This window comes from Sapajus apella, unplaced genomic scaffold (genome assembly GCF_009761245.1).
Source record: "Sapajus apella isolate SASKATOON/1434 unplaced genomic scaffold, GSC_monkey_1.0 scaffold64, whole genome shotgun sequence".
NCBI lineage: Eukaryota > Metazoa > Chordata > Mammalia > Primates > Cebidae > Sapajus > Sapajus apella.
In genome coordinates, this window is record NW_022437004.1 from 11812110 (window position 1) to 11838467 (window position 26358).

At 34.2% G+C, this 26358-nt stretch overlaps 1 protein-coding gene and 1 long non-coding RNA gene across 5 annotated transcripts in view; one reads left to right on the top strand and one right to left on the bottom strand.

The window, feature by feature from the left end:
* The window catches only part of SNX7 (sorting nexin 7), a 99326-nt gene extending 75570 nt beyond the window's left edge, over window positions 1-23756 (top strand). For 2 of the 4 annotated variants that reach the window (XM_032247955.1, XM_032247957.1), the window contains 2 exons: window positions 1516-1668; window positions 23307-23756. In XM_032247955.1, the coding sequence (XP_032103846.1) occupies window positions 1516-1668; window positions 23307-23384 (231 nt within the window). In that variant the 3' untranslated portion in view covers window positions 23385-23756. The remainder of the gene's footprint in view (window positions 1-1515; window positions 1669-23306) is intronic. The other 2 variants (XM_032247958.1, XM_032247956.1) reach the window with 2 other exon arrangements.
* LOC116530007 lies at window positions 20121-21420 on the bottom strand. Its single transcript, XR_004259783.1, has 3 exons — window positions 21409-21420; window positions 20970-20971; window positions 20121-20310 (listed from the first exon to the last, which is right to left on the bottom strand). It is a non-coding gene; the product is annotated as an uncharacterized LOC116530007 (long non-coding RNA).
* Window positions 23757-26358: the final 2602 nt, after the last annotated feature.

The window sequence follows — 26358 nt, forward strand, 5'->3', positions numbered from 1 at the left end:
ATTATTTGAGAAATGACAGCACACATGGCTGCTGTAAAAGAAGAACAGAAGTGAAATTTCATATCAAAAAAGGAGCTAATTCAAACAAGCATCGGAAGTAACACATTTTATTGGTTCTAAGATATTTTGACATTTTAGCATCTTGAAATAGGAATTCTTTTAAAAGATGGCGTCTTACAAATACTTTGTCGTGAAATGATGGTAACATATAAAGCTCCTTTTAAAAATTGAGAAGAGGTGATGTCATTTTTGCTCAGATCCTGGCTTTGGATCTCCATAAAATCCAAGAACTTTACCATGGACTCCATGGCTCAGTATGCTCTGGACACTCACTGCTTCTCTAACCTCATTTCTCAGGACTTTCTCCTCCTTTTTTTCTGTCTTCGTTGCAGCCATGCTGGTCTTTCTGTTCTTAAATCACCTAGACATACTTTCACCTCCAGGTCATTGCCTTTGGTGTTTCCTCTGCTGGGAATGTGTTTCCACTGAGAATCCATGGTTCACTCCCATATCTACTTCACATATTTATTCAAGTCACACTTATTTAGGCTTTGCCTAGCCACCTTCTCTAAAATTGCAACATCCTAACATTCCCTGTCTACCTTTCTGCTTCAGTTTTTCTCTTTAGCATTTATTACCAGCTGACAGTTCGTATTTTATTTATCTTGCTTGTGGTTTATCTCTCCCAAGTAGAGTATAAGCTGTGGTAAAAATAGGAATTTTTGTGTATTTTCTTCACTACTGAATCTCTAGGTCTTAGACAAATGCTTGGTATAGACAAGACACTTAATAAATATACGCTGAATATGTGAATAGCTATAATATAAATATATAAATATATAGAAATATGCCAAATATAAAAGAATAAATCAATGGAATACATGCTTAAAGGCTGACAAGGTAGGAAAGAAGGTAAATATTACACTAAACCTGTCTAGTGGCTCATGATCTAGGATTTGGGCATCTTGAGCTATAAGCTTACCTCTGTTACTAGCTATCTGAGTAAAGTTTGCAAGTTAATCTCCTGGGGCTCCAGGTGGGACCACAGATTATGGATATTATAACCAGCCTCTCAGTTAATTGAGCCTTCTGGTAAAAACAGTTGAAAAATGAGGACCAGAACTAGAAAGCTAAAGTGAATGAAGCCCTATCTTTTAACGTAAATATCACCAGAAATGGTGCTTGTAAAAAGAGTCTTAATACAAAAGACTTTTGAGTTAATTTTTTGTTCAGTTGTGTTCGTTTTATAAACAGTGAAACCGAAGCCCAGGATTTGAGAGACTTAGCCAAGGTCAAGTGCCAATTGGTGGCCAACCATAGAACTGTACTCGGCAACCCTGACTGAACCTAATGTTCTTTTTACTTTAATTAGTACACATGGTAAATGCTGGTGGTTAAAAACAAAAAAGAGTTATACTTACGCTGTTTTGGTATTTTGTTCAACTTAAACTTGATGAATTCACATAATGGAAAGAATGCATAGATCAATTTCTCTCTCTTTGTGACTTAATTCAGCTTCCAGAGGAGATTGGAAAACTTGAAGATAAAGTGGAGTGCGCCAATAATGCCCTGAAAGCAGATTGGGAAAGATGGAAACAAAATATGCAAAACGATATCAAGTTAGCATTTACAGATATGGCTGAGGAGAACATCCACTATTATGAACAGGTAATTAGTGTTATTTGATATTGCTTCATTTTAAAGTTACATTCTCATTTATTTTCCATCTGTCCAGTGTTGACAGGGTATGTTAAAGAACCAGCGTCACATTCTGATGACTCCCTGGTAGCCGAATTTTGATGACGTTCTCAGTTACAATTTAGTTTTGTTTATCTTCAGTTTGTTGTTTTGGATTTGAATTCCTCAAAAGCATTTGATAATGCTTTCTAATGATTCTCCTAACTTCTCCTTTTTCCTCTCTCTTTCTCATTTGTAAAGAGTTTGCAAAGGAAGGAAAGGAGCAGAGGTTTGAATGAACAGAAGATCAGTTCAGGGTCTGTTCCCTATGTCCTTGCTGTCCCTGCCTTCTATAACTGTTCTAAAACCATCAACAAAGAAGCACACTATTCCATCAGCAAAAGAGTAACGACGTCATTTTTAAGTTCATTTTGTTTTTCAGATGATTGTATTTTATATATTTACAGCTAACTTTTCCTCAAAGAAGTTTTTTTCTTTATTGTAAACATAATTTTTCTTGAAAGTGTATTTTAAAGTAACATCTTTAACCTTGTCTCTGACTGAATTAATGAATATATGAAATTATTACAGCAACAAAATTATGTTTTATAGCCATGGTCCCAGACCTTTTTGGCACCAGGGACAGGTTTCATGGAAGACAGTTTTTTTATGGACCTGGGTCAGGGCAGGGTTAGTTTTAGAATGAAACTGTTCTACCTCAGATCATCAGGCATTAGTTAAATTGTTATAAGGAGCACTCAGAACTTAGATCCCTTCCATAGGCAGTTCACAGTAGCATTTGCGCTGCTGTGAGAATCTGATGCTGCCTCTGATCTGATAGGAAGTAGGGCTCAGGCAGTAATGTTCACCCGCCGCTCACCTCCTGCTGTGCGACTAGGTTTCTAACAGGCCAAAGACTAGTAACAGTCTGTGGCCCAGGGGTTGAGGACCCCTGTAATGTATATTATATAGTGCTTATCAGTTTAAAAGAACTTTAAACTGAAATATTGTATATCTTGAAAGGTTAACTGATATTGATATTTTTATTCAACATGAGTTAATTAAGCTCCTGCTATCATCAGACATTGTGCCTGGCCCTGGAGAGACCACAGTGTGCAAGACAAACCCAGTCCCTTTCTCATAAAGTTACAGTCAGTGAAGGAAACAAGTCACTTAGAAAGACAGCATGATAAAGTGGTATAAGGTTCACTATAGAAAGACATTGCAGGGGCATATAACCTAATCTAGAAAGAATAAGGATATGTTTATGCAGAGACCTGAATGATGAATAAGGAGTTGCCAGATACGGATGCGAGAGCCTGAGTTGGAGGCAGAGAACACACATGCACAAAAGCCTAGAAGGGAGAGAGAACATGTTCAGATAACTGAGGTTCTGTTTTGGAGGAAGAGGAGTGAAGGTAGTTTTGAATTGAAAGATAGGCCGAAGAGCGCTTTATAAATTTAGTCTTTTATCTTTCGTGGGAAATGGGAACCATCAAGTAGTTTTCAGCAAGGAAGTGACAGCATCATACTTGCCTTCTGGAAAGGCCATACATGGGTTAGAGTGGAGCAACACTGGAATGATGAGACTAGTTAGAAGGCAGCAAAGGCAGAGATGTGTGAACTGACCTAGGAGTTTCATGTTAGTAGACTGGAGATTAACGAACAGATCCGTGGTTTTGTTTTGTTTTTTTTAACTGGGTAGAATGGAACGATCATTTTCTCTCTCTCCTTAATTTTTTGTTCTGGTAAAAACCATGAGTGAATTCAAGTATCTAAAGTGAATTTCTCATAAACCTCAGATTTTGAATGATATAAAATACTTGTTTTTAATAAAGCACATTTATCAACATAAGGACTTATTGCCACTTAACTGTTTAAATCCATAGAATTAACCTTACCTCTCCTTTATAGTAGAACCTGCCTACACTTACATTACAGAAGTGTTATGAAAGTCAACTTGTTATGAATAACAAAACAATAAAACCAAAAATTCAATTGAGATAATTTATAAGAAAGTATCTTAAATTAAAACATGCAGTTTTCTATAAATGATTATAAAACCTAAGTATATTAGGGTATAAAAATCACATGACAAATGCACTTAATATATTTTCCTTTAAATGAACAGATCTGCCAATTTTTCTAAATTTGGATTTTTTTAAAACTGTTCATAACTATTTCACAGAATTCCAACTAAAATGTTTGGGTTTTGACTGTACTTCTCACATAAATATAAATTTTTTCAGTCTCATTGATTGAACTCAGTTTGTACAAACATTCCTTTCTCAGAAACAGTTAAATGAGCATTGCTGTGCCATATTGCAAATTGTTTTTCACAGTGATTTCTATCAGTGTATGATGTTTTTAACTCTTTCCCTCAGTGTATTACATTTCTAAATGTTACAAAAATATAAGTGTAGTACATCTTAGATGTATAAATTTGGAGGGATTATTGTTTCTCTTTTGTATAACTTCTAAAGATCCTTATAGCTCCAGTTATTTCTTGAATTTTTTCCTGAGTGAAAACCTTTTTGACAGATTTGGCACATCAGTCTGGTAAAATCAGGATGTTGGTGTCCTTAAATGATCAAGGATTCTTAGCAGAAAGATTAAGTCCTAAACAGCAATAATCTGCCATTAACTTCAGAATATCTCAGATATACAGGGAAGTGAAATGTTCCAGAGGCCATTCCTTCCCTGTTTGATTTAATCATTCTAAACTTTTTACATCAGCATTCCCAAAAGGGTCTGTTCTTAGTGTAATGGATGAAACAGGGTGGATATACATTTGCCTTTGGACTTAACATGTATGAAATTCTGGTCACAGATTGTTAGAAATTAAAACTTAAATATCAACGTGGCAGAAGGAAGTCAGATTATAAATATGAGGTATGGGTCTGTATCCAACTCCAGTTATTACAATATTGTATAATAATTGTGTCATGTTATACTTAGAGGCATCAATTACATCTAAGTACATGTAATAATCATTGTCATGTTGTACTTAGATGTATGAATTTATTGGGAGATAGTTGATTCTAAATCCATAACAGGTGTCTCAAACTATTAGTAGGTAAAATGAGGTTCTTCCCATTTTGTTCTATATGACCAGTAATTAAGGATAAATGTGTTGAGTCTTTAACAAATGAATAACAAATGGATAAAATTAACAGTCCAGGTGAGCAGGGTGAATATTGTCAAAGTACATTGATACCCAAGTAACCAAGGAAAATGACTTCCTGCTAATGTGAAGAGATTCTACAAAAATAAAATAGGATATGTTGGATACAGGACATGGATGTTTCCTAACTGCTTTCTTGAAGGTGCAAGAAAAAATCTTTTGTTGCCATCAGTGCTGATGATGCTAATGGTGGAGGCTTGAGAGCAAGTGATTCCTGGCTGATCTTATAAATTGGAAGCATGCATTCTTCTCAAAGCTCATTTTAATATCATTGAATTCGCTAGGCTATCCTGTGTCCTCTTACAATTAGACTTCGAGGGTTTATTTGGACATCTGGCAGGAAAGTGCAGCTATTTAGGAATTGCTTTAGAATAGCTCTGGAGTTGGCAAGAACTATTAATATAAAAGAGAATGATTACATTTTGGCGGGATGAGCACAAAAAATGGGGAACCATCTACCCAGTCTAGTGAAATCACCTTTGTTATTAAAGAGGTGACAGCCCTGATGTCCTTTTGGTTAATTAATGTCTTTGTTTTCTTTGTCTCTAACACATCAAGGACAAGGTTGATATTTGGAAAGGGTAGGGAATTCCCAAGAGAGTTATGATAAAGGTAGGGTTAGTAAAGGGAGCTATGTTCAAGTGTGTCTATAGCACCTAGCAGATTCTTATATGTGCCTGCTAAATTAACATCTCTGAGTACCTGCTGTGATCTGGCCCTGCTCTGTGTCTCACATGTGGCATCTCACATGACCTTCTCTGTAACTCTTCTCTCTCTGCAGTCTTGCCGGCCCATTTCTACTAATGTTAATTTTTTGCTAAATTAAGCTGTTTGTAGTTAAGTGAATATGATAAAGGAATATAGTTTATTCCTTTGCATAGTTTATGTTATAGTTCATTCCTTTGAATAGTTTATTTTAAAATTATTAGTAGATATATGTAAGTGCTTGTTTTATTGTCTTATTTTTCTGGCTATAAAATTAATACAGGCTTACTGAAAACAAACAATTACAGCAAGAAAAGCTCCATAAAGAAATGTGTGATGAAGATAAAGAATACCCATCTAATCCTTTCTCCTAGGGAGTGGTTTATTTGGACATTTTACCTAAACTTTTACTAGGTAAAATGATGTTATTCCCATTTTGTTCTATATGACCAATAATTAAAGATAAATGTGTTGAGTCTTTAACAAATGGATAAAATTAACAATCCAGATGAGCAGGGTTATAACTAAATATAATTATAGAAAATAATTTGCTGTTTTAAGATTAAATTATTGTTAGATTTTCTGCATGGCTTTTTAGAATGTGTCATAAAAACACGTTTACTCATTTATTTTGTGTCATAATAATTAAAATGAATATATGTGATTTTGAGTTCCATATTTTTCATTTCTTTTACATCATAGTGTCATAATTTTCTAATGATACCTCATACTGATGTATATTTATTAGCTTAGATAATTAATAGTTGAACATTTGTGTTTCTTCTTTCATCGCTATACGATTAAAAATAATGATAAATATTAGCTTTTTAAAAACTTGCTTGGTAAGAATTTCAAGAAATAAGCAGGTTTATGATTACTGTATTTCTTGTGCCATCAGTCTTATTTAGGAGTGTCAGTTGCCTCATGTAAAATCATTCATTTGAGATTCTGTTATCAAAAGTCCTGTGCTAAGCACTGGGGTGGCAGCGAGGGGATAGGTGATCCATATTCACACTGAAATCTTGCTGTTAAGAGACTAAAGTTGATTAGGGAAGAATAATATATACAAATATTTATTCATTTATTTGATAATTACAGCCCTAAAGTTATTTTTTTTCTAATGACTAAATATTTAAATTAGTTTTATTTGCTTGTTTGTAATGGACAGACTTAATAGAAGGTTCTCTTCTGAGTAGATAACACAAATATATGTATTTGTATGGACATCTGGAAAGCAGAACAACAATTATAGCAAAGGAAATTTTCTGGAAGATAAATGAGGAAAATAAAACCATTACAAGGGTGTACCATCTAGACAGATGAACAGTACTACTAATGTTTTCTTAAAATCCAAGCCTAGTTATTTATGGCTCATTTAAAAATTGCAGAAATTTTATAAAAGTAGATCTCATAGCAGTCTTCTACAAACTAAGTATGAATAAGCACTGAGTGTCCAGAAGGTTCTTCAAGTGTAGTTTTACTTAATTAAGGATTTATTGCTTGTTGTGTTGGGAAAATGGTGAAATAAATTCTAGTGAAGGGGTTGTTTATTTTAAACTTGAGCATATTACATGCATAGGAACACTTTGTATATTTTGTAAATATTTACTAGAAAATATCCTTGTCCAAATTAGGACAATTCCCAAGTATTCTGACCTTAAGAGGTTAATCTGTATTGATAATGATGATAAAACTGCTTCCTAGGCAAGATTTGGATAGATGCCATTTAAATTCCTATCAGAAATTTCATTCTATTCAAAGCTGAAAATCAGAAAAATTATCGACTTGTATTTATCTGTGAGTTGAATGGAGCAATGAGGGGAATAGTTTCCCTAGACTTAATTCTAACTAACAAGTAACTGTTATCTTAACATGACAGTTCCATTAGGAGACAGTACTTTTTAAAATCTGGGCGATGAAAGCAGAGGAAGGAAAACTTGGCCATTCTCAGTCACATTTCCTAGGATTTAGTCAAGTAGCTTACAAAATTAGAGAAAAGTTAGTTGTACCTTAAAATCATAGACTCTAAATGAGACTATGACTTGAGAGGAATGGACAATTCTAAAAAGTGAAAAGAATGAAGCAGGTAAAGAATCTGACACAAATATACCTGTGGAGCATGTAAACAAAGACAATGGGATACAGTCAAGGATGAATACAGAAAAAAACAGGCAGTGTCAGGGAGAGCATATGTCAGGAAGAAGAGAGTTTTGGGGGAAAAAATGTGAAGAGCTTCCAAACAACCCCATAGTCAAATGATAGTAGGTATGAGGAGCCTCTTTGGAAGCAACAAAGTTAAGAATTAATATGTTATCAAAAAATTAATAAAAATGAATTCCTAGTGGAAACTGTGTAATGGAAACTAGGAAAACAGAGCTATCTCATTTCTATTTCACTGCTGTTTTCTCCATGAAGGAGAATAAAAGTAAAAGATGAAATGGTTAGGCAAATACAAATAAAATCCAGTACATTTGAAGAGATGATAAAACAAAAACTATCCATTGCCACAAAAGGAGATGGCTGGATGTATTCTTTTTTTCAGGGAGTGGTGCAAAAGCCCGCCCTCTACCAACCTGAAAGCCGTGCTTACAAAGCCCCAGGTGAAACCCTTAATTCTCAGTTTACTCATAGAAAGGAGATTGACAGACCTTCACTTACCCATGGGAAGCCCAGGCCATGTTACTTTCCTCGATGAATACTAAAATTACTCCCCCAGAGAAGATTTTCGGCAATACTGGAACCATGTTTCCAAAGTAGTTAACCTCCTCTATAATTTCTGATACACACCATACACAGTCACCTAATACTGCTCAGCCCTTTGTCAACAGCCTGTCTTAGAGAGAGCAGAATGGATGTGATAGAGGAGTTACCCAGATAGAGTTGTTTAGCATAGTTACCAGTCTAGGAAATGACAGGTAGTATTTGAGTGTTTGTTTAAATTGTTGAAACAGAGGTGTAATAGATGGTCTGTATTGAATCACTTTTTTTAATGTTGGCCATAAAAAAGGGTCCTAGGCTGAATCTCTGTCAAGAGGCACCTTCTTTCAAGTTAAATTCTCTTTCCTTATTATGAAAACAAAGAAGTTGACTAGAGCTGGAATAATCCAGAGTCATCCAGGACAGGGAGTTTTGAATCCGTATCAAGGTGTGTTTCCTTTTACAATCATGTCTCCTAACAGTTACTAAAGCCTGACCTAAACCTGACCTAAACCCTAGACCCCAGAAGGCAGATGCCCTGATGGTGCTAATAGGGGCCTTCAGAAAAGAGCAGTCTGTACCTTTGGAACTATGTGAAGAATATCTCAGAACTACATTATACACCCTAAAATTGAATAGATTCCAGTTACGTGTCTATATTTCTGGCAAAGCAAACACACCAGCTTGAGAGGATAAGAAGCTTAGAAGTTTACTCAGTCTAGTCATTTTTATACCAGCTAACTTTTCCAATTCGTTACATCCTTGTACCTACATTATCTACTGTCTTATTCATTGGGAAGTGTTCACTGAAAGCCTGAATGTGGTAAGAAATTCAGGTTACGTCATGCTACATTTCTGTGGATCATCTAATATATTTAGGGATGATCCTCAAAAGGAAAACAACTCTTCATCTTCTTAATGCTATTAAATGGCAATACATTGAATACAGTGTTTTCCTTTTGTTTCGAGACCAACATTATTATTACTTAATGGTTAATCTTGCCCTTTTTAGCAAATATATCATTTTTTTGTTGAGCAATCAGTTCTTATTTCAAATAGAATCTAAAGGCACATAGAAAACATCAGAGCAATAGATACAGAGATGGAATAACCTCCTGTAATTCTAGAACACCTTTGAAGACAAGCTACTGTAGACTCCAAGAAACTGCCTTCTCAAGATTGACACATTATTACCAGGAAATTTGGGTAAATGAAGAAGCAAGAATTGTAGGGTGAACTCAGGGAAATCTACATTTAAGATAATTCACAAATAACTTTTTAAAAATTGACTGTAATAAATATCAGAGGAAGTCCCTGGGCATAGTTCTTTGGGTCTCTAATTATTGTATATTTGTCATCTAGATGATGCCACAATTATTTACTTCCACTGATTGAGTATGGCAACATGATAGCCAGATTCCTTCCATTTAGGTTATACTGTTTCGTTTTGTTGGAGAAGGTTGGCAGTACATCTTCGTATGTTTAAGCTTCTAAGAAATTCTCAGGAAAGAAACCTATTCACCTTTCTTTATCCTCTCATATCTCAAATTTATTTGCTCCACAGAAGCCATTTGTGGAGTAAATGTTCTGAAATGTTCTCTGGAAAACAGAGGGAAAATGCATGTTAGAGATATAAGATTTTTAATGCTCATTAGAGTGTTCATTTTAACACCACTTGAATGAGCTTAGGTAACCATTAGGTCTTGACAGTAGATTTTAATTCCACGTGACTTAAAACACTGCTCACTTTGAACTTATGTGTACATAATTTGATGCAACTTTTCACTGATATTTAGATGAATATTGCCCTACCATAGTAAATAAGAAGGTAAATATTATCTTCTATGTTGATAAGGTCCTGCTTTCACATTCCAAGAGGTAAATCTAACTAGTTTCTTTCTGCAGGAATCTATATATTCAAGCCAAAGTTATTTTGCATAAGGTGATTTTTAGTATGGAGAACGATGATATAATTTTTAGAGGTCAATTTATTTAATTTCCTAGGCATTTATTTGGTGACCTCTTAATTAATTTTGAGAGAAAATTTTTTCAAATTTAAGTTTTATGAGAGTCATATTAAAATCCTGTTATATTAGACGACACTTCTGACTTCTAAAACAGCAAAGTAATTATTAAGTAGTTAAGTAAGTTTATTTACTAAAGAAATTCTCGGAGTATTATATGTGTTTGTATGGTTGTGAATCTGAAGACATAATAATTTTCTTGACTAGAATGGTGTTTCTTCTTGCAGGATGAGTTTTCCAGAGAACATAGTTTAGGAAATGTTGGGTAATAGTGTTTATTTCTAATGCTATTTTAAGTGTGGACTGATACTCATTCCATAAGTTATTACAGAATTAATTTAGAGGTTGAAAGTAATCAGTTGGAATCTTTGATAGCAATTAGACATTGCCAAGACATCCAAGTAGTTGATTGGGTTTGACTTGTTGAATTCTATGGAACAATTAAAGTGTTGTCCAGCTTTTGTGGTGATTTGTATGTTGCATAAACTATAGACTAGTCATGGCCAGTAAGACCATTTAATGGTCCTTAGTAGACTGAAAGAAAAAACAAACAAAAAAACAAATTGTTCTTTACCACAGGCAATTTGAGAAGCATTGCTCTGAAGTTCCTTCTGGTTTTTACAAGTCTGTTGATCTCTTACGCTTAATCTAGATAGTGTCCTTTCTCATTTAAAACTACAATTGATTTAATACTGAAGCATCATATAAAGCGTATAAAACACAGTCAATGGTAGAATTAAGTTTAAATGCAGCCGGATTTGGTTTTTATTTCAGGAAACCTTAGAATCAACTAGTTGTCATTTTTAGAATTATTAAGTATTATGTACTTAACTATTTTGTTGTTTAAGTGTGATTTCTGCTCTGAATTAAATGTTCAAAAGCTATGGCTATAGCTCATGTTTCATATTTCCATCTAACTGTGAATCTCTTTTATTATGTGTTATATAAGTCTTAAATATTTTCGTTGTTTTACAGGTTTTTGCATTTTTTTTTTTTTTTTTTTGAGATGGAGTCTTGCTCTTGTCACCCAGACTGGAGCGCAGTACTGCAATCTCAGCTCACTGCAACCCCTGCCTCCAAGGTTCAAGTGATTTTTCTGCTTCAGCCTCCCGAGTAGCTGGGATTACAGATACCTGCCACCATACCTAGATAATTTTTTGTATTTTTAGTAGAAACAAGGTTTCACCATGTTGGCCAGGCTGGTCTCAAACTCCTGACCTGAAGTGATCTGCCTTCCTTGGCCTCCCAGAGTGCTAGGATTATAGGTGTGAGCCACTGCACCCCTCCAGGTTTCTTCAGTCTTAAAAACTTCTATTGAAAATATTCTCATCAGTCCCCTGTATTCTGTAATGTAATTTGTTCTTAGTTATCTGTGCAAATAAAATGAGCTTAGGTATGAAATAGACAGTTGTATCATGGCATAGTCTGTGCTTCTTCCCATCCTTTGGGCTACATAAGTTTTTATGTAGTTAATCAGGGATTTGAATAGATGGACATTACACATTATCATGAAATAATTTCTAAAAATATCTAGTTTGTGAATCAAGGACATTCTGCTTATTGTGCTTTGTAAATGACAGACTACATACTATGGGCCAGTATAATAGCTTCTGTATAGAAAAGGAAGAAATGATTTAAATACACACACACACACACACACACACACACACACACACACACACACAGTATTATATCACATCTTAACTAAGAAAGGTGTGTCTTCTAATGGAAAAAATTAAAGTTGGATATCATGATGTCTGCATTTGCTAATTATAATATTCTAATCATGTCCTCTCTATATGCCCAGTTTGCTAATCTGCCAAATAGAGGTACTCCTCCCTTCCCCCACACCACACCCCATTCACATACACCTCTCACAAGTCTTTAGGAGAATAAAACTGAAACATATATATAACATGCTATAAAATGTGTTTAAACATCATAGTTGCATCTTAATAATCTTCTAATAATCCAAAGATAAAGGTGATCATCCATATAGTTTGTTGTACTTTCAACGTGTGCTTACACAAAAACAGATAAGCTTGATGTTTGAAATGTCTAGCATTAAACTGGATAAACTTCATGTAATTGGCTCCGTTATAAGTAAACAACAGTGATGTGGTATAGAAAAAGTATGTGTGTGTAAGGATATGAATTCAAATTTTGGCTCTTATATTAATTTCTTCTATAAAGATTTTCAATATGTTAGACCTTTCAGGGCCTCAATTTTCCCATGTATAAAAATGAGGGAAATGAATAAATTTTATCTAAAGCTCCATCTGTCTTTATCAGATCTACAGAATAATTAAAAAAAATGGACCACAAGATGGCGTTTGTAGCTAATGAGTCCTTTTGCATTAACTATCTGTGTTGCAGCCATTTAAATATTTGCAATAATTATAAGTACACACTTATCACTCACATTCTTGAGAGATATGTAAAAATAATTTTTAGAAAAGTAATATGCAAATCCTGTTATTTTTAAGTTATTGGTATTTCTAAAATTATAAATTGGCAGATGATTGATTCTCAGAAGCTGACTTTAGACTTTTCCAAAAATGAAATTTAATGAATAATTTTGAGCTATTGAAAAATAATAGAAGTAGCTTTTCTCTGGCAATATAAACTCTAATTTCCAGATTGACTACATTTCAGAATTTGAAAATATGTAGCTCCTGAAAGTTTTCATTAGTGTTTCAAATTTTAGGTTTAAGAGATTAAAAAATAGTTACTAAAATGTTACAAACCCTATTGCCCTTATTTTAGGCATAACCTACAACTTTTTAGATGCTAAATAATTTTGTGATGCTATTGGCCTAGTATAGAAATGATTATGAATTTGAGCTTCAATGTTTTCTCAAATGTAGGTGATATTATCTCTGTCCAGGATTATTTGAGACAACATTAAAATACTTAGAAGAAACTCAGTCATATTTCCCATTGGTAGCTTTTTGAGAAAGATGTAGTTATCATAGTACTCTCTAAAAGGTGCTTTTTGATTAGAGGTGAAAAGAAGCACAGCAGCTTTATATGGCTTAATATGGGAATTTCCAGTTTTAAAAGAAATATATGGGAAGGTGGCTTTTACATATTCTATAATAATAAGTATCATTATTATTAGATAAATGTCCAGTTACTTTATTAACATAGAAATACATAATTGTATTTTATTTTGACTTATGTAATAATTTGGGTGAAAATAAATTTTGTATTAGCTGTTTCTATCAACAGTGCGGTATCATTACCTATGGAGATATCAAATGTCATGTAGGCATCACATGGTGGCTAAGGACATGGGCTTTGGACAAGCATGACTTCTGACTTTTAGCTGAGTGACCTTGAGGGCTTTTTTTTTTATTTTAGTGAGCCTCAGTGTCATCATCTATAATGTGCTGAAAATGCCATACATTTATTTGGGGATTAAAATATAAATGTACATGCATATACATATATATATATATGTATGGAAAGAAATATGTAAAGATGAAAGAAAAGTCTCAGAAGCAAAGTCTAACATTCCCAGTGAGTCACTAAAAATAGTTTATAAGATTTTATTCTCATCAGGTCTTTCCGGGGGTCTTAACCAGCATATGCCTTAAGCCAGTAGTTTTACTTGAGCCCAATATTGCCACCATAGAAAATAGATTTTAAAGCTGCTAAATGAATGAATCGTTGAATGAATGAATGAATGAAAGAAAAAGTTAACTCAGCATCTAATAAGCATTCAGTAAATGTTGGCTACTAGTAGTAATAGCAGCTGTAGTGGTGATTTAAAATATTTCTCATATATTTGTGTATCTCATCTTTTGAAATTATAATGACAATTATAAATACCAAATGCTGGAAGGAGAAGTAAAATTTTATGTTTGGAATATTCCACACTGGGTCAAGTGAAGCAGAGCCAGGCATATTTATAAATTATATGTGATTTCATTTGCCAACTTCTTGTCAGCCACATGTAGCCTCTGGAAATCCTCAGTTTTAGTTCTGGGATGAAACTTAAGATGCATATGGTTCAAGCCCCTTACTATGAATAGGTAAATGGGCCCAGGGCAGTAAAGAAATTTGCCTGAAATCACACTGTAGAACAGAACATCTTCCTATCCCACAAGCTTGAGAAAATAGTAATTCTCAAATGTGGAAGCTTCCATTGAAAGCTGTATTGTATCTACAGAAATATTGTTATTGTCACCATTGACTCTTTAGAAAGCTTGTTCACATCTGCTTGTGGGATTACTGCCCACTTATGAGAACCGAAGAGACATTTACCTCTTCGAATGCAAAATGTCACCACCTTTGCTGAAGTGGCAAGAGATTTAGTTTCAAAACTGAAAGTTAGTTTTGGAATTAAAACTTAATTTTCTATGTATTCCATCTGTGTGCACTGCATTTGAGATGACTTTCAGCCTGTGTGTAGAAACAAAAAGGCTTTGTTTACCTGTTGGGTCTGTTTTCCCCACCTCTTGGTCACCTTCCTGTGGTGGCTCTCTTTCTCTGAGTTCTCTCCTCAAAGAGAAATTACACTTGCCTTTGGCTACAACTGCAGCCACCTAGGGAAAACGTGTACTGGATTCTCAACGAGAATTTGTGATAAATTTTTTCTGATCAACCCATACCCTGGCTAATTGCATGTACAGCACATTTATCAGCTTATTGTTTCTGCAGTGTGAAGGAGCTGTTCACCATGGTTTCATATAGAGCACTGGAAAAAAACATAGTACTGCACTATGAGAATCAGCTTTCTTAACTATAAAATGTAAATACCTGATTTCATCAGAAGATTATTGCATGAAATAAAACAGTATTTATGGAAAATGATGACACCTTATTCAAATGGAAGTGGAGTATTTGTTGTTGGTGGTTCTCCCATGATAGTTTGAGAATCCAAAGCTAGAATGAGCTAATCAGAACTGTTAAATATCAAGCCAGCAGTGATGCTGGATGTTTTCTATTACTACCCTGATTTTGACAGATACTAACTTTCTTCACTCATTGTAATGATTTAAAAGTGGAAAAAGTTGGTTGATAACAATGTGAAGCCAAATAACAAATAGAAACTTTTAAAAATATATTAACTTGTAATTATAAGCAAGTCTCACACTAGGTTTTGAGATTTTTTGGTGGTTTTAATGATTCTTTATATCCTCCAATTGTAATCCTGAACACAGTAGATAGTCACTGAAATAAATTACTTAACTATGTGGCATAAACAATCTATTTATTGAGGTTTTACTTAGGTTTCATACTCAAGAAGGAGCAAAGGGATTTAAGGAGCCTTACAGATCATCTTTTTGTTGTTTAAAAAGATTTGTGTACATTAACTTGATGTATGTGCAGGATATCAGGTAACACAGGTGAATATTAAACATTGGTGGAAATAAGCAATTACATTTATGTAATTAAAAATCTGCTATCAAGAATCCCAAAGCAGTCTGGTAGTGTCAGGGGCTGCGTAGTTCAAGGTCAGATTCTCTGCTGTGCAGACCTAGAAAAACAACCATATTGGTCAGCAACATAAGTAGGGATCAGGCTTTTAGGGCAAAACTTAATATTTACACATTTAGAGAGCAATAGAAACCAAGATATTAGTTGATTGGTGTTCAAATAGAAAAGTGTAGTTTTCTGATGGCCAGCATCAGTTGTTCAATATATTCCTTCTCTATATAGTCATCTGCATTTACTGAGCCCTTACAATCTTCCTGGCATGTATTAATTCAGTCATCTTTAAAGTATAGATCTGTTCCTATAAATATATATAGTATTTTTAAGTTTTTGAAGAGAATTAATTTCCATGCACTCACCTTTTGTAAATACTCTTTCCTAAAATGTGATCAGCCTGATGCCCCTGCAGTCAGGGTTTCTTGCCCATTTACCCTTCCAGAATCATTCTTTGACTATGTAAAGGAAATGTATCTCATTCTCATGACCCAATTACTTATTAAATGTACCCTGGTGATGGTTCAGGAGATTGGTTATCCACTTGTTGATGGATAAATACTGGCATACAACTTAAGAGATTTATAATGCCATAAACGCACTTAGACCATTTGAACCTCAGCCTTCTCATCTGTAAAGTAGGATTCACAGTAGTCATTGTGAAGCTCAAAGAAGGTGACATATAAAGCAGTCATTATAATGCCTGACCAAGTATTTGCATCAATTTATGGCAGTTGTTAATGTTATTTCTGTTGTTATCCTATGTTAATTGTTCTATAATGTTCTGTATTTCCAAACACATACTTTTTCTGCCTCTGGTATGGAAGATAAGGAATTGTGAAATAGCTAATTTGTCCTATCATGTTTTACTGTCCCTTTTAATACTTACTTTAGAAATGAAAATGTTAATTCACATCCCTAATTAGCAAGGATGACACTGAATATCTCAGATCTTTATTAAGCTAGCATAGTTAATGCAGAACATGAAAATGATAGGCATTTGTTCACTTGAGGACTAATGCCATCTTTGGTGCAATTTGGATCACTTATTTGATAGGAATTCTAAATAGAGCAGACTGCTTAGAATTTCATTTTGAATTTTACCTTGAGAATGTTCAGAAGTTTATTTAAATGATAGTTTGGCAGTTATCAAAAATATATAATATCTTCTGAAAGTGGTAATTGCTTGGGGCTACCCTGCAGGGATAACAGATACAAGATTGTGTATGGATTTGCAGAGAGCAAACCAGAGAGCTCTTGTGGAAAAATGGTCTGCAAAGGAAACCAAGGGCTTTTCTCCAAATGGAAAGTGCGGTTCTATTCCTATCAGCCCTCTCAACCCAGTTAATAGTTTTATGTTATAAACATTGTGGATAGATTTTTTTAAAGCTATACTTTGGTGTTTTTGTATTTCCTTCTTGTTTATACTTGACATTTGGTGAAGGAGATTTGTGAGTGGTTTATGAAGCTGAGTTTTAATTTCTTTTTTTTCTTGGGTATTGAAAAGCAACAAAACACTAATAACAGCCAATATTTATTGCATATCTGCATGTGATGTTAATTGTAGCTTTTTGTAGATATTATTCCTCAGGTTGTGGAGCTTCTCTTTTACTCCCAATTTCCTGAGAATTTCTTTTTTTTTTAATCAGGAATGGACATTGGAATTTGATAAATGTTTTTTTTCTCTATTTAGATGATAGTGCATTTAATATTATCATTTGATAAATACTTGAATGTTAATCCAATCTTGCATTTCTGGGATAAACTCCATTTAGTTATGATGCATAATTCTTTATGTAGATTACTGAGTTTCATTTACAAAAATTTTATTTAGAATTTTTGCATCTATATTTAGGAGGAATAATGGTCTGTAGTTTTCTATTCTTGGAATATCTTTGGTTTTGGTATTTTGGAAAGCATCCCCATGTCTTCAATTTTCTGGAAGAGATTATATAGAATTAGTATGATTTCTTCCTTAAATGTTTGATATAACATTTAAGGCCTGGAAATTTGTGTGTATGAAGATATTTAACTACAAATTCAAATTCATTTGGGTTATTGGTTTCTTCTGGGGTGAATTTTGGTAGTTTATGTCTTTCAAGGAATTGGTTCATTTCATTTACATTGTCAAATGTATAGGCATAAATAACTTTGTAATATTTTCTTTTCTCCTTTAGTAGAGTCTGAACTAACATTTACCCTCTCATTCCTGACCCTTGGCAATTTATGTCACTTTTTCATGATCAACATGGCTAAAAGTTTAATCATTTTATTAATTTTCTTATAGATCTAACATCAGCTTCATTGATTTTTCTCTATTGTTTTTCTTTTTTCTTTCATTGAATCCCAGTTTGCTCTTTTCTGGTTTTTTTTGTTTGTTTTTCTTCTGCATTTAACTCTTCCTTTTTTGGTTTTCAAGATAGAGACAAAAGTCATTGATTTAAAATATTTCCTCTTTTCATATGTAGGCAGTTAGTGCTAAAAAGTCTCTGTGTTCTACATTGTAGCATACCAAAGTTTTTAATATGTTGTGTTTTCATGTTCATTCAGTTCAAAACCCTTTCTTATTTCTCCTTTGATTTGTTCTTTGACACTGGAGGCTTTTTATAATTGTCCTGTTTAGATTTCAAATATTTGGTGATTTTAAAGATATATTTTGATCTCTAAGTCTATTATGTTCAGAGAACATACTTTATATGACTTGAAAAATTCATATAAAATTCTTGTAAAATTCATATAAAATTCATCTTTTAAAATTCTTGTATGGCCCAGAATGTGATGTATACTGGTAAATATTTTATGGGCACATGAAAGAAAATATGTATTCTGCTTTTATCCTGTAGATCTCAGTTAGGTCAGCTTGATGGATAGTGTGGTTCAGATGTTCTAAATATCGCGGATTTTCTGTCCACACATTCCATCAATTCCTGAGAGGGGTATAAAAATCAATTATAATTGTAGATTTGTCTTTCTCTTTGTATTTCTGTCAGTTTTCATGAAACTCATTTATGTGTATGAACATTTTAAATTATATCCTCTAGATGAATTGGCCCTTTTATCATTATGAAATGATCATCTTTCTCTCTGATAATGATCTTTGCTTTAAAATCTACATTTCAGATACTAATCTAGCCATGCTAGCTTTTCTTTTGACATGTGTGACAGTAAAACATATATATTTTATTTTGTTTTTTTTTTAATTAAAAAAAAAATGCCAGATTTCACTGTGTTGCCCAGGCTTATCTCAAACTCCTGGGCTCAATCGATCCTCCCACCTCAACCTCCCAAAGTGCTGGGATTATAGGCATGAGCTGCAGTGTCTGGCCATATATATATATATATATTTTTTTTTTAATCCTTTTAATTTTAACTATATTTGGCCTTATATTTAAAATATTTATAAGAAATTTAAACAAAATATAGACAGGTTTTTTTTTTTTAATTCAGTCGGCCATCTGCATGTTTTATTGTTGTATTTAGCATATAGACATTTAAATAGATTATTGGTATATATAAGCTTGAATCTTTTGCTGTTTTTTATTTGTCTTATCTGTACATTGTTCCCATTTTCATCTTTTTGCCTTCTTCTGAATTGATAGACAATTTTATATGATTTCATTTTACATCCCTTTGTGGTGTATTAGATACAACTTTTATGTATTAGATATAACTCTTATAATTTTAGTGGTTATTTTTAGGTTACTGTATATGTCTTAAATTCATCATAGCCTACCTTCAAGTAGTGTTAAACTGCTTCTAAAGGAACCTACAAATGTGTTTTTTCATTCCCTTTCACCTGGCTTTTATGTTGTTTTTGTCATACATTTTACCTATACATGTATTATAAGCCCTGTAAGAGTTTGCTATTTTTTATTTGTTATATTTAAGTACATTTAAATAATAAGAAAAGTATATATCATATGTACTCATGTAGTTACTATGTTATTTGTTTATAGATCCATATTTCTATCTGGTCTTTTTTTTTTTTCTGCCAGATTTTTTTTTTTTAACATTTCTTGTAGTGTGTTCTGCTGATGATTAATTTTGTAGATAATGAATTAAGTGATTTTCCAGTCATGCACATGGGATCCTGTTCTATTGTAGGCCCTGTGAGAATGCCGGATACTGTTTAATTCTTCTTGATGGCTTCTTTCCCTGTCTCTGATAGTCTTCTCACGTGCATGCACCAGTCAGTACTCTGCTCGGTGTGGAAGACCCTCCACACATCTCCAGAGCTTTCTCTCCATGCACCACTCTCTTCCCTGATACCCTGTTCTATGAACTCTAGATTAGCTCTATCCTTTAAACTCTGTGAGTCAGCCAGGTCATGTCTTCCTTCACCGTGGCTTGGAAATTCTGTTAAGACAGTAAGCTGGTATAGTAGAGGGATGCTAATATAGTTTAGATATTCGTCCCTGCCCAAATCTCATGTTGAAATGTCAATCCCAGTGTTGGAGTTGGGGCTGGTGGGAGGTGTTTGGATCATAGTGGTGGATCCCTTATGTATGGCTTGGGCCATCCCCTTGGTAATAAGTGAGCCTTTGCTCTGAGTTCACAGGAGATCTGGTTGTTTAAAAGTGTGTAGCACTACCCTCACCACTCCTGTATTCGCCGTGTGGCATGCCTACCCCCACTTCCCCTTCTGCCATAAGTGTAAACTTCCTGAGGCCTCCACAAAATATGAGCAGATGCTGGCACCAGCTTCCTGTAAAGACTACAGAACTGTGAGGCAATTAAACCTCTTTTCTTTGTAAGCTACCCAGTCTCAGGTATTTCTTTATAGCAATGCAGGAACAGCCCAATACAGATGCCATTACACAGTTCCAAAGACTAGGTGGCTTAGGCAGCAGAAATGTGTTTCCTCACAATTCTGGAGGCTGGAAATCTAAGATCAAGGTGTCAGCAGGCTGCTTTCTTCTAAGGTCCCCCTCTTGGCTTGCAGATGCCCACCTTCCTGCTGTGTCCTCAGATGGTTTTTCCGCCTTGCTCACATTTCTGGTTTCCTCTCTGTGTCCATATTTCCTCTTCTTATAAGGACACCAGTCATATTAGATTAGGGCTCACCCATATGATCTTATTTTACCTTAATTACCTCTTTAAAGGGCTTGTCTCCAAATACAGTCACTTTCTGAGGTATTAGAATTAGGGCTTCAGTTCATAACACTGGGGAAATCATGGAGCTTATTCTGATTTTTTTTTCCCAGAGACCACTGTCGTTTGTTGCCTGATTCCAGGGTGTTGAAAACCACTGCTTTATACGTTTAGTGTCTACCTGATTGATTGATTGACTTAGGCAAAAGAGCCTTTCCAGTCCCTGTTATACCCTCTGGGTCAGCAGCAGAAGTCTTGAGCCTGAGTTCCTGATCACTTCACTATACTTTTTCACATTTACTTTTCACAAACATGCAGAGATTTAGGGGTCTGCCTTCTGCTTGTCTTTTAGTCTGAATTCAGTGATCACTTCCACTAGGAAACGTTAGGACACTCTGACTTAGATCCTATTACTGTTGCTTCCATCGTGTCCTGTAACATCACAGACCCTATAGTTGATTATATTTGCTTACTTGGGTTTCATGCGAAATCATAATTTCTGTTAGTGCTAGGGCACAGCCCAGAAACTGTCACAGTGCCTGACATGTAGTAAGTACCCAAAATTTGTTAAGTGAAGAGATGTTGTATATCTACCTTCCATGCCCCCAAATCATGTATAGTTTAGACAATTACAAATTACTTAGGGTCCAAAATTTGAAAAATAGCTAAATGTGAAATATGGATCTTTTATGCCTTTTCATGAGTATAGACATTTAGATATACTTAAAGATACCTAAATTCTTCTCCTGTACTGTCTAAGTCAAGGCCACTCTTATTTGATGGTTCTGGTAGCAGCTACCCGACCCTGACTCCTTTCCCCTCTCCCATCTCTCCTTCCTCTCCTATTTTATTTTGTTATTATTATTATACATCTGAGGAACTAGAGAGGTTATTATTATATATCTGAGGAACTAGAACATCATAAAATAGTAACTTACTGCAGGATAAAAGCAAACCCAAGAATCGATTCATTACAGTGACTATGCTTCTTAGATTGTACTTGGCTTTCAGTATCTTCTAAAGCTTTTTAAAATTAAAAATATCCCTTAAAGTCTTGATAAACTTGATTATTCTAATGAGACCTACATTACTCCAAGCCTGGCCTTCAAAATATAGTACAAAATAAATATCCACTATTTCCCAGTAATTTATTGGGTAAATTTTACCAAGTATCTTTTTTATTTGACAATTAGGTCTTTCAGTGTTTTACTGTTCTTATGTGATTATACATCGTTTAGCTTTATTATTAGCTTCCTAGGTTCTTGGAGCCATTCTCAGAATTAAATCACAGTATGTAATCTTTATGAAAATCTGGTTTGACAATATACTTACCATATTCTAAATCTTCAGTTTGAAAAAATTGTGTGTGTATACACACACACACACTCACTTTTTGGAATGCAGCACACTTACAATTTTAGAGCTTTAAACATTTGAGTTTTTATAGTGTTTGAGAACTCTCTAGTCTGTTATTAGCATTGGTTGTCAGATATGGACACATTAAAGCTGTGAAAGGATTAGAAGCAAAAGCAATGACCTGGAAGTAGTTTAGCCAGGTAGACCAGCGTTAATCAGCCAGGTTTGGAGTGTGTCATATAGAAACATACATGTCTATGGCAATCTGTCCATATGTAATTTGTATTACATATGGATACAAAAAAATATGTAATTTATTTCCTAATTCATTATAGCTCAGGCTGAATATACATTAGAGTAGGTATGTTTTAGAAAAATCCTAAATGTGTGCAGACTATTATCTTATCTGTAGATAAACTTCATACAGATACTTGAGGATCATCCCCTGGCAAAACCAAATGGGCCACATTTATGTTTGTGTGTTCTCACTACCTTCACACCCTTAACAATCCTGTTTCATTTCCTGCGGCACATTAATAACGAGGCCTCTCCACCCCATCCCAACAGACAGTCATAACCGTTGCTAACTTTCTGAGCATTCACTTTATGCTAGGTATTCTGCTTAGAGATTTATACAGATTACATAAATTTAATGCTCACAGTTGTGGTAGTGGTAAGTACTATCATGAACCTAATTTATAGCTGCAGAAACTATAATAAAAGTTAATCAACTTTCTCAAACCCACATTTGATGTAATGGGATTCAAATCTGACTGATGTTTGTATCATCCTTCCTCTGACTAGGTGCCTAATGCCTGCTCCTCAGCTCCAGCAGGGTCTGTCTTTTTCTCTAGAACTTGGAGCTTTTATTTTTCTCTTGATATGGGATAATAGATTATTTCAGCAAACTAATTCTTGCTAATCTTTTTAACCTTTAATATGTTTTCTCCTTAGTTAGCAATAGCATCCCTCATAAAGAATTAAAATATATCAAAAATGACAAGGATTCTGACAAGCTGATGGGAGAGAAGAATAGGGAAGATTGCAATAGGAACAGATGTGTTCGAATTTATTAATCCTTTAACACTGAAGGTGAACTATTGCTGATTGCCTCATGGTGTGTTTCCATCATTCAGTGCCTTGCTACGTGGGAATCATTTCTTACATCACAGACCAACCTCCACTTGGAAGAAGCCTCTGAAGATAAACCTTAATCCCATTCAGGACTTCTGTTTGATCTTTGGGAGACAGCATTTATTAACCAAAGTTACTCTTTCTGGATCTGCCGTGTTCCTTATAAAGTGGATGCAAAATGTTTTGTACTATCTGGAAAACCAACAACTTGAAACCTCAGATATTCCAGGTCACTGAAATGAATTTGAAGACATATCTATCTGCATGGGTATATATCTATATGTATATAGATATATAAATACAGAGAGAGAGAGATTTTGCTTGGTTTTAATTATGTTCTTAAATTTGTATGCCAATAATTGCATATAGATTTTTTTCTTAGATATTTGACTGTGGAACACGACATTTTAAATATGTTGTAAGGACTGTTTTAATAAAAAGTTTAATATGAAGTGGCTGGCTGCAGTGTGTTCTTTTCCTCCCCTAGTAGCTCAAGCCTCTCCAACGTATTCCAAAATGAGTTCAGCATGTGTTAACAAGTATACTGTGCATTTATTTTTATTTCGTCATTGTTTCCTCTGAACTGCTCAGTTTAATATTAGGAATTCGAAGTAATATCCAAAAATTATTTGACATTATTAAAATTGATAACTGTTCAAAAATTGATTTGTTAAAAGTTATTTCCACAGTTAAAAAGTTTCCAAGATTTAAATTATTATTTGAGTTTTTAGAAATCCTTCTATGATTATATTCCCACTAGTAGATATATTTAGGCTTTTTAAAATTTTTGCGTATTCTTAACACATATCTAGCTTTTATTTTTTAAGATATAGTGTTTATCAAGTTTATTTTCCCATTCATTTATTGTCTGCCTCATGCAAGGCACAGTTGTAGGTGCTTATGTTCTGTGGTGATGAAAAATATAATTTCAGAGCTTATGTTCTAGTAACATTGATCATACAGATTTTTTCTATTAATTTTATAACTATAAAAAAACTAAATGTGTTGATTATTTAATTTTTGCTGATTTTTTGGAAATAGATACTTCTCAGAACTAAGTAAAAGTTGAGGTAATTGGTCATGCATGCTGTCTTACACATATGACTATATTTTGGGTATTAAGTGTCACAAAACTAGACATTTAAATTGTTTTAACTAAAACAAGGGATTCACTTAATATACACACAGCTGTAAATATAAAGCTAAACATTTTTCTTAAATATTGGTAAATACAGTTTTTAAACCATTTGTAATAAAAAGCTGGCTCCATTTTTTTACTTTTGGCTGCTAACAGCTTGTAAGTCTCACTCCTCTCTCTTCCTCTTCTGCCCACATCTTATGGGCAAGCTGCTTTGAAAGCCCAAGTGCTCCCTCCTTTGGCACTGACGGGAACAAAGTTCTAACCGTGCAAGCCCCTCCCTACATATGGAATCTACCCCCTAACCATCATAAAATCCTTAAGCTGGTCTCGTTTTCCAAATGTCTCAAACCATTTTTGAATCAGTCTGAGAGGCCAACCTGGCTCTCCCCCAAAAGCCTCCTGGTATAAGTGATAACCCTTTTCATAGCCTCTTGGTGTGTTTGTGTCATCATGAGTCTTGACATCCCAAACAAATTTTAGGTGGGAGTCCTTCCTGTTTATCAAAATTGCCCTAACAGTATTGTTTCGCAAGCTCTTTAAGCTTGTGAACTTCAGCTTCCCCATAGGGAGGTAATGGAGATAATAATCTTTAACTCACAGATTGTTAGATGATACAGTAAACTTAGAAACCCTGGCAGAGAAATGATAGTCAATCAGATCATTAAATGATTCAATGGGATAATGTGAAATGTGCTTTGTTTTTAAGTGTAATGCCTTTTTCCCCTCTTTAATGCACTGTATGCCTTTCCTCATTCCTCCCCTCCTTTTCCATCCACATGACTACTATCCCAAATACGTACCATGCATAGCCACACAGGTAACCCATGTTAACAAGCATGTACCCTTCCTTACACTTTTCCGTGCTCATAATATACTGTGCATATTTACACACAAGTGGTTTTTCTCATTAATCTAAAAATGCCATCATACTATACATGCTGTTTTGCCTCTTATTTCTTCACTTAACAATATAATCTGGAAAGCCTTTAAAGTCAAAAATAGCTCTGCTTTTTAAATGACTGCACAGTATATCATGAAATAAATCTACAGTAATTTATGCAGCCATGTTCTTTTTATTTATTTACTTTGCTTTCACTTTTTCATCTCTTCAAAAAGAATCTCCATCCCTTTTAACTGTCACTCCCTTAGCCCGCAACCCCTATCTCTCAAGGCCTAAGGAATCTTCTTTCTGTCTCTATATATTTGCCTATTCTGGATATTTCATATTAATAGAATCATGTGATCTTTTGTGACTGGTTTCCTACACTTAGGTTCATCAGTGTTGTAGTGTCAATACTGCATTATTTTTATGGCTAAAAATACTCCATTGTGTGGTTAGACCACATTTTGTTCATCTAATACATTTGCTTATCCTGTCACTGATGGGCATTTAGGTTGCTTCCAACTTTGGCTATTATGAATAATGCTGCTATGAAAATTGATATACAGGAGTTTGGGTGGACGTATGTTTTCATTTCTCTTTGCCCTGAAAGTGGCATTGCTGGATTATATTATAACTCTGTTTAGCCATTTGAGGAGCTGCTGGATTGTTTTCCAAAGTGGCTGCACCATTTTACATTCCCTCCAGCAGTTGGATAAGGGTCCTAATTTCTCCACATCCTCACCAATATTTGTTACTGTTTGATTTTTTATTATAACTGCCCTAGTGGGTATGAAGTGGCATCTCATTGTTTTTGAGTTGTATTTCCCTGATGCATCTTTTCATTTGCTTATTGGCCATTTATATACAAATGTCTATTTACACATTTTCCCCACTTTTAAAATTGGGTTGTGTGTGTTTTTATTATTGAGTTGTAACAGTTCTTTATATATTTAATATACAAATCTCTTATGGAATTATGATTTTTCACTTTCTTGATTATGTCATTTAAAGCACAGAAGTTTTTCATTTT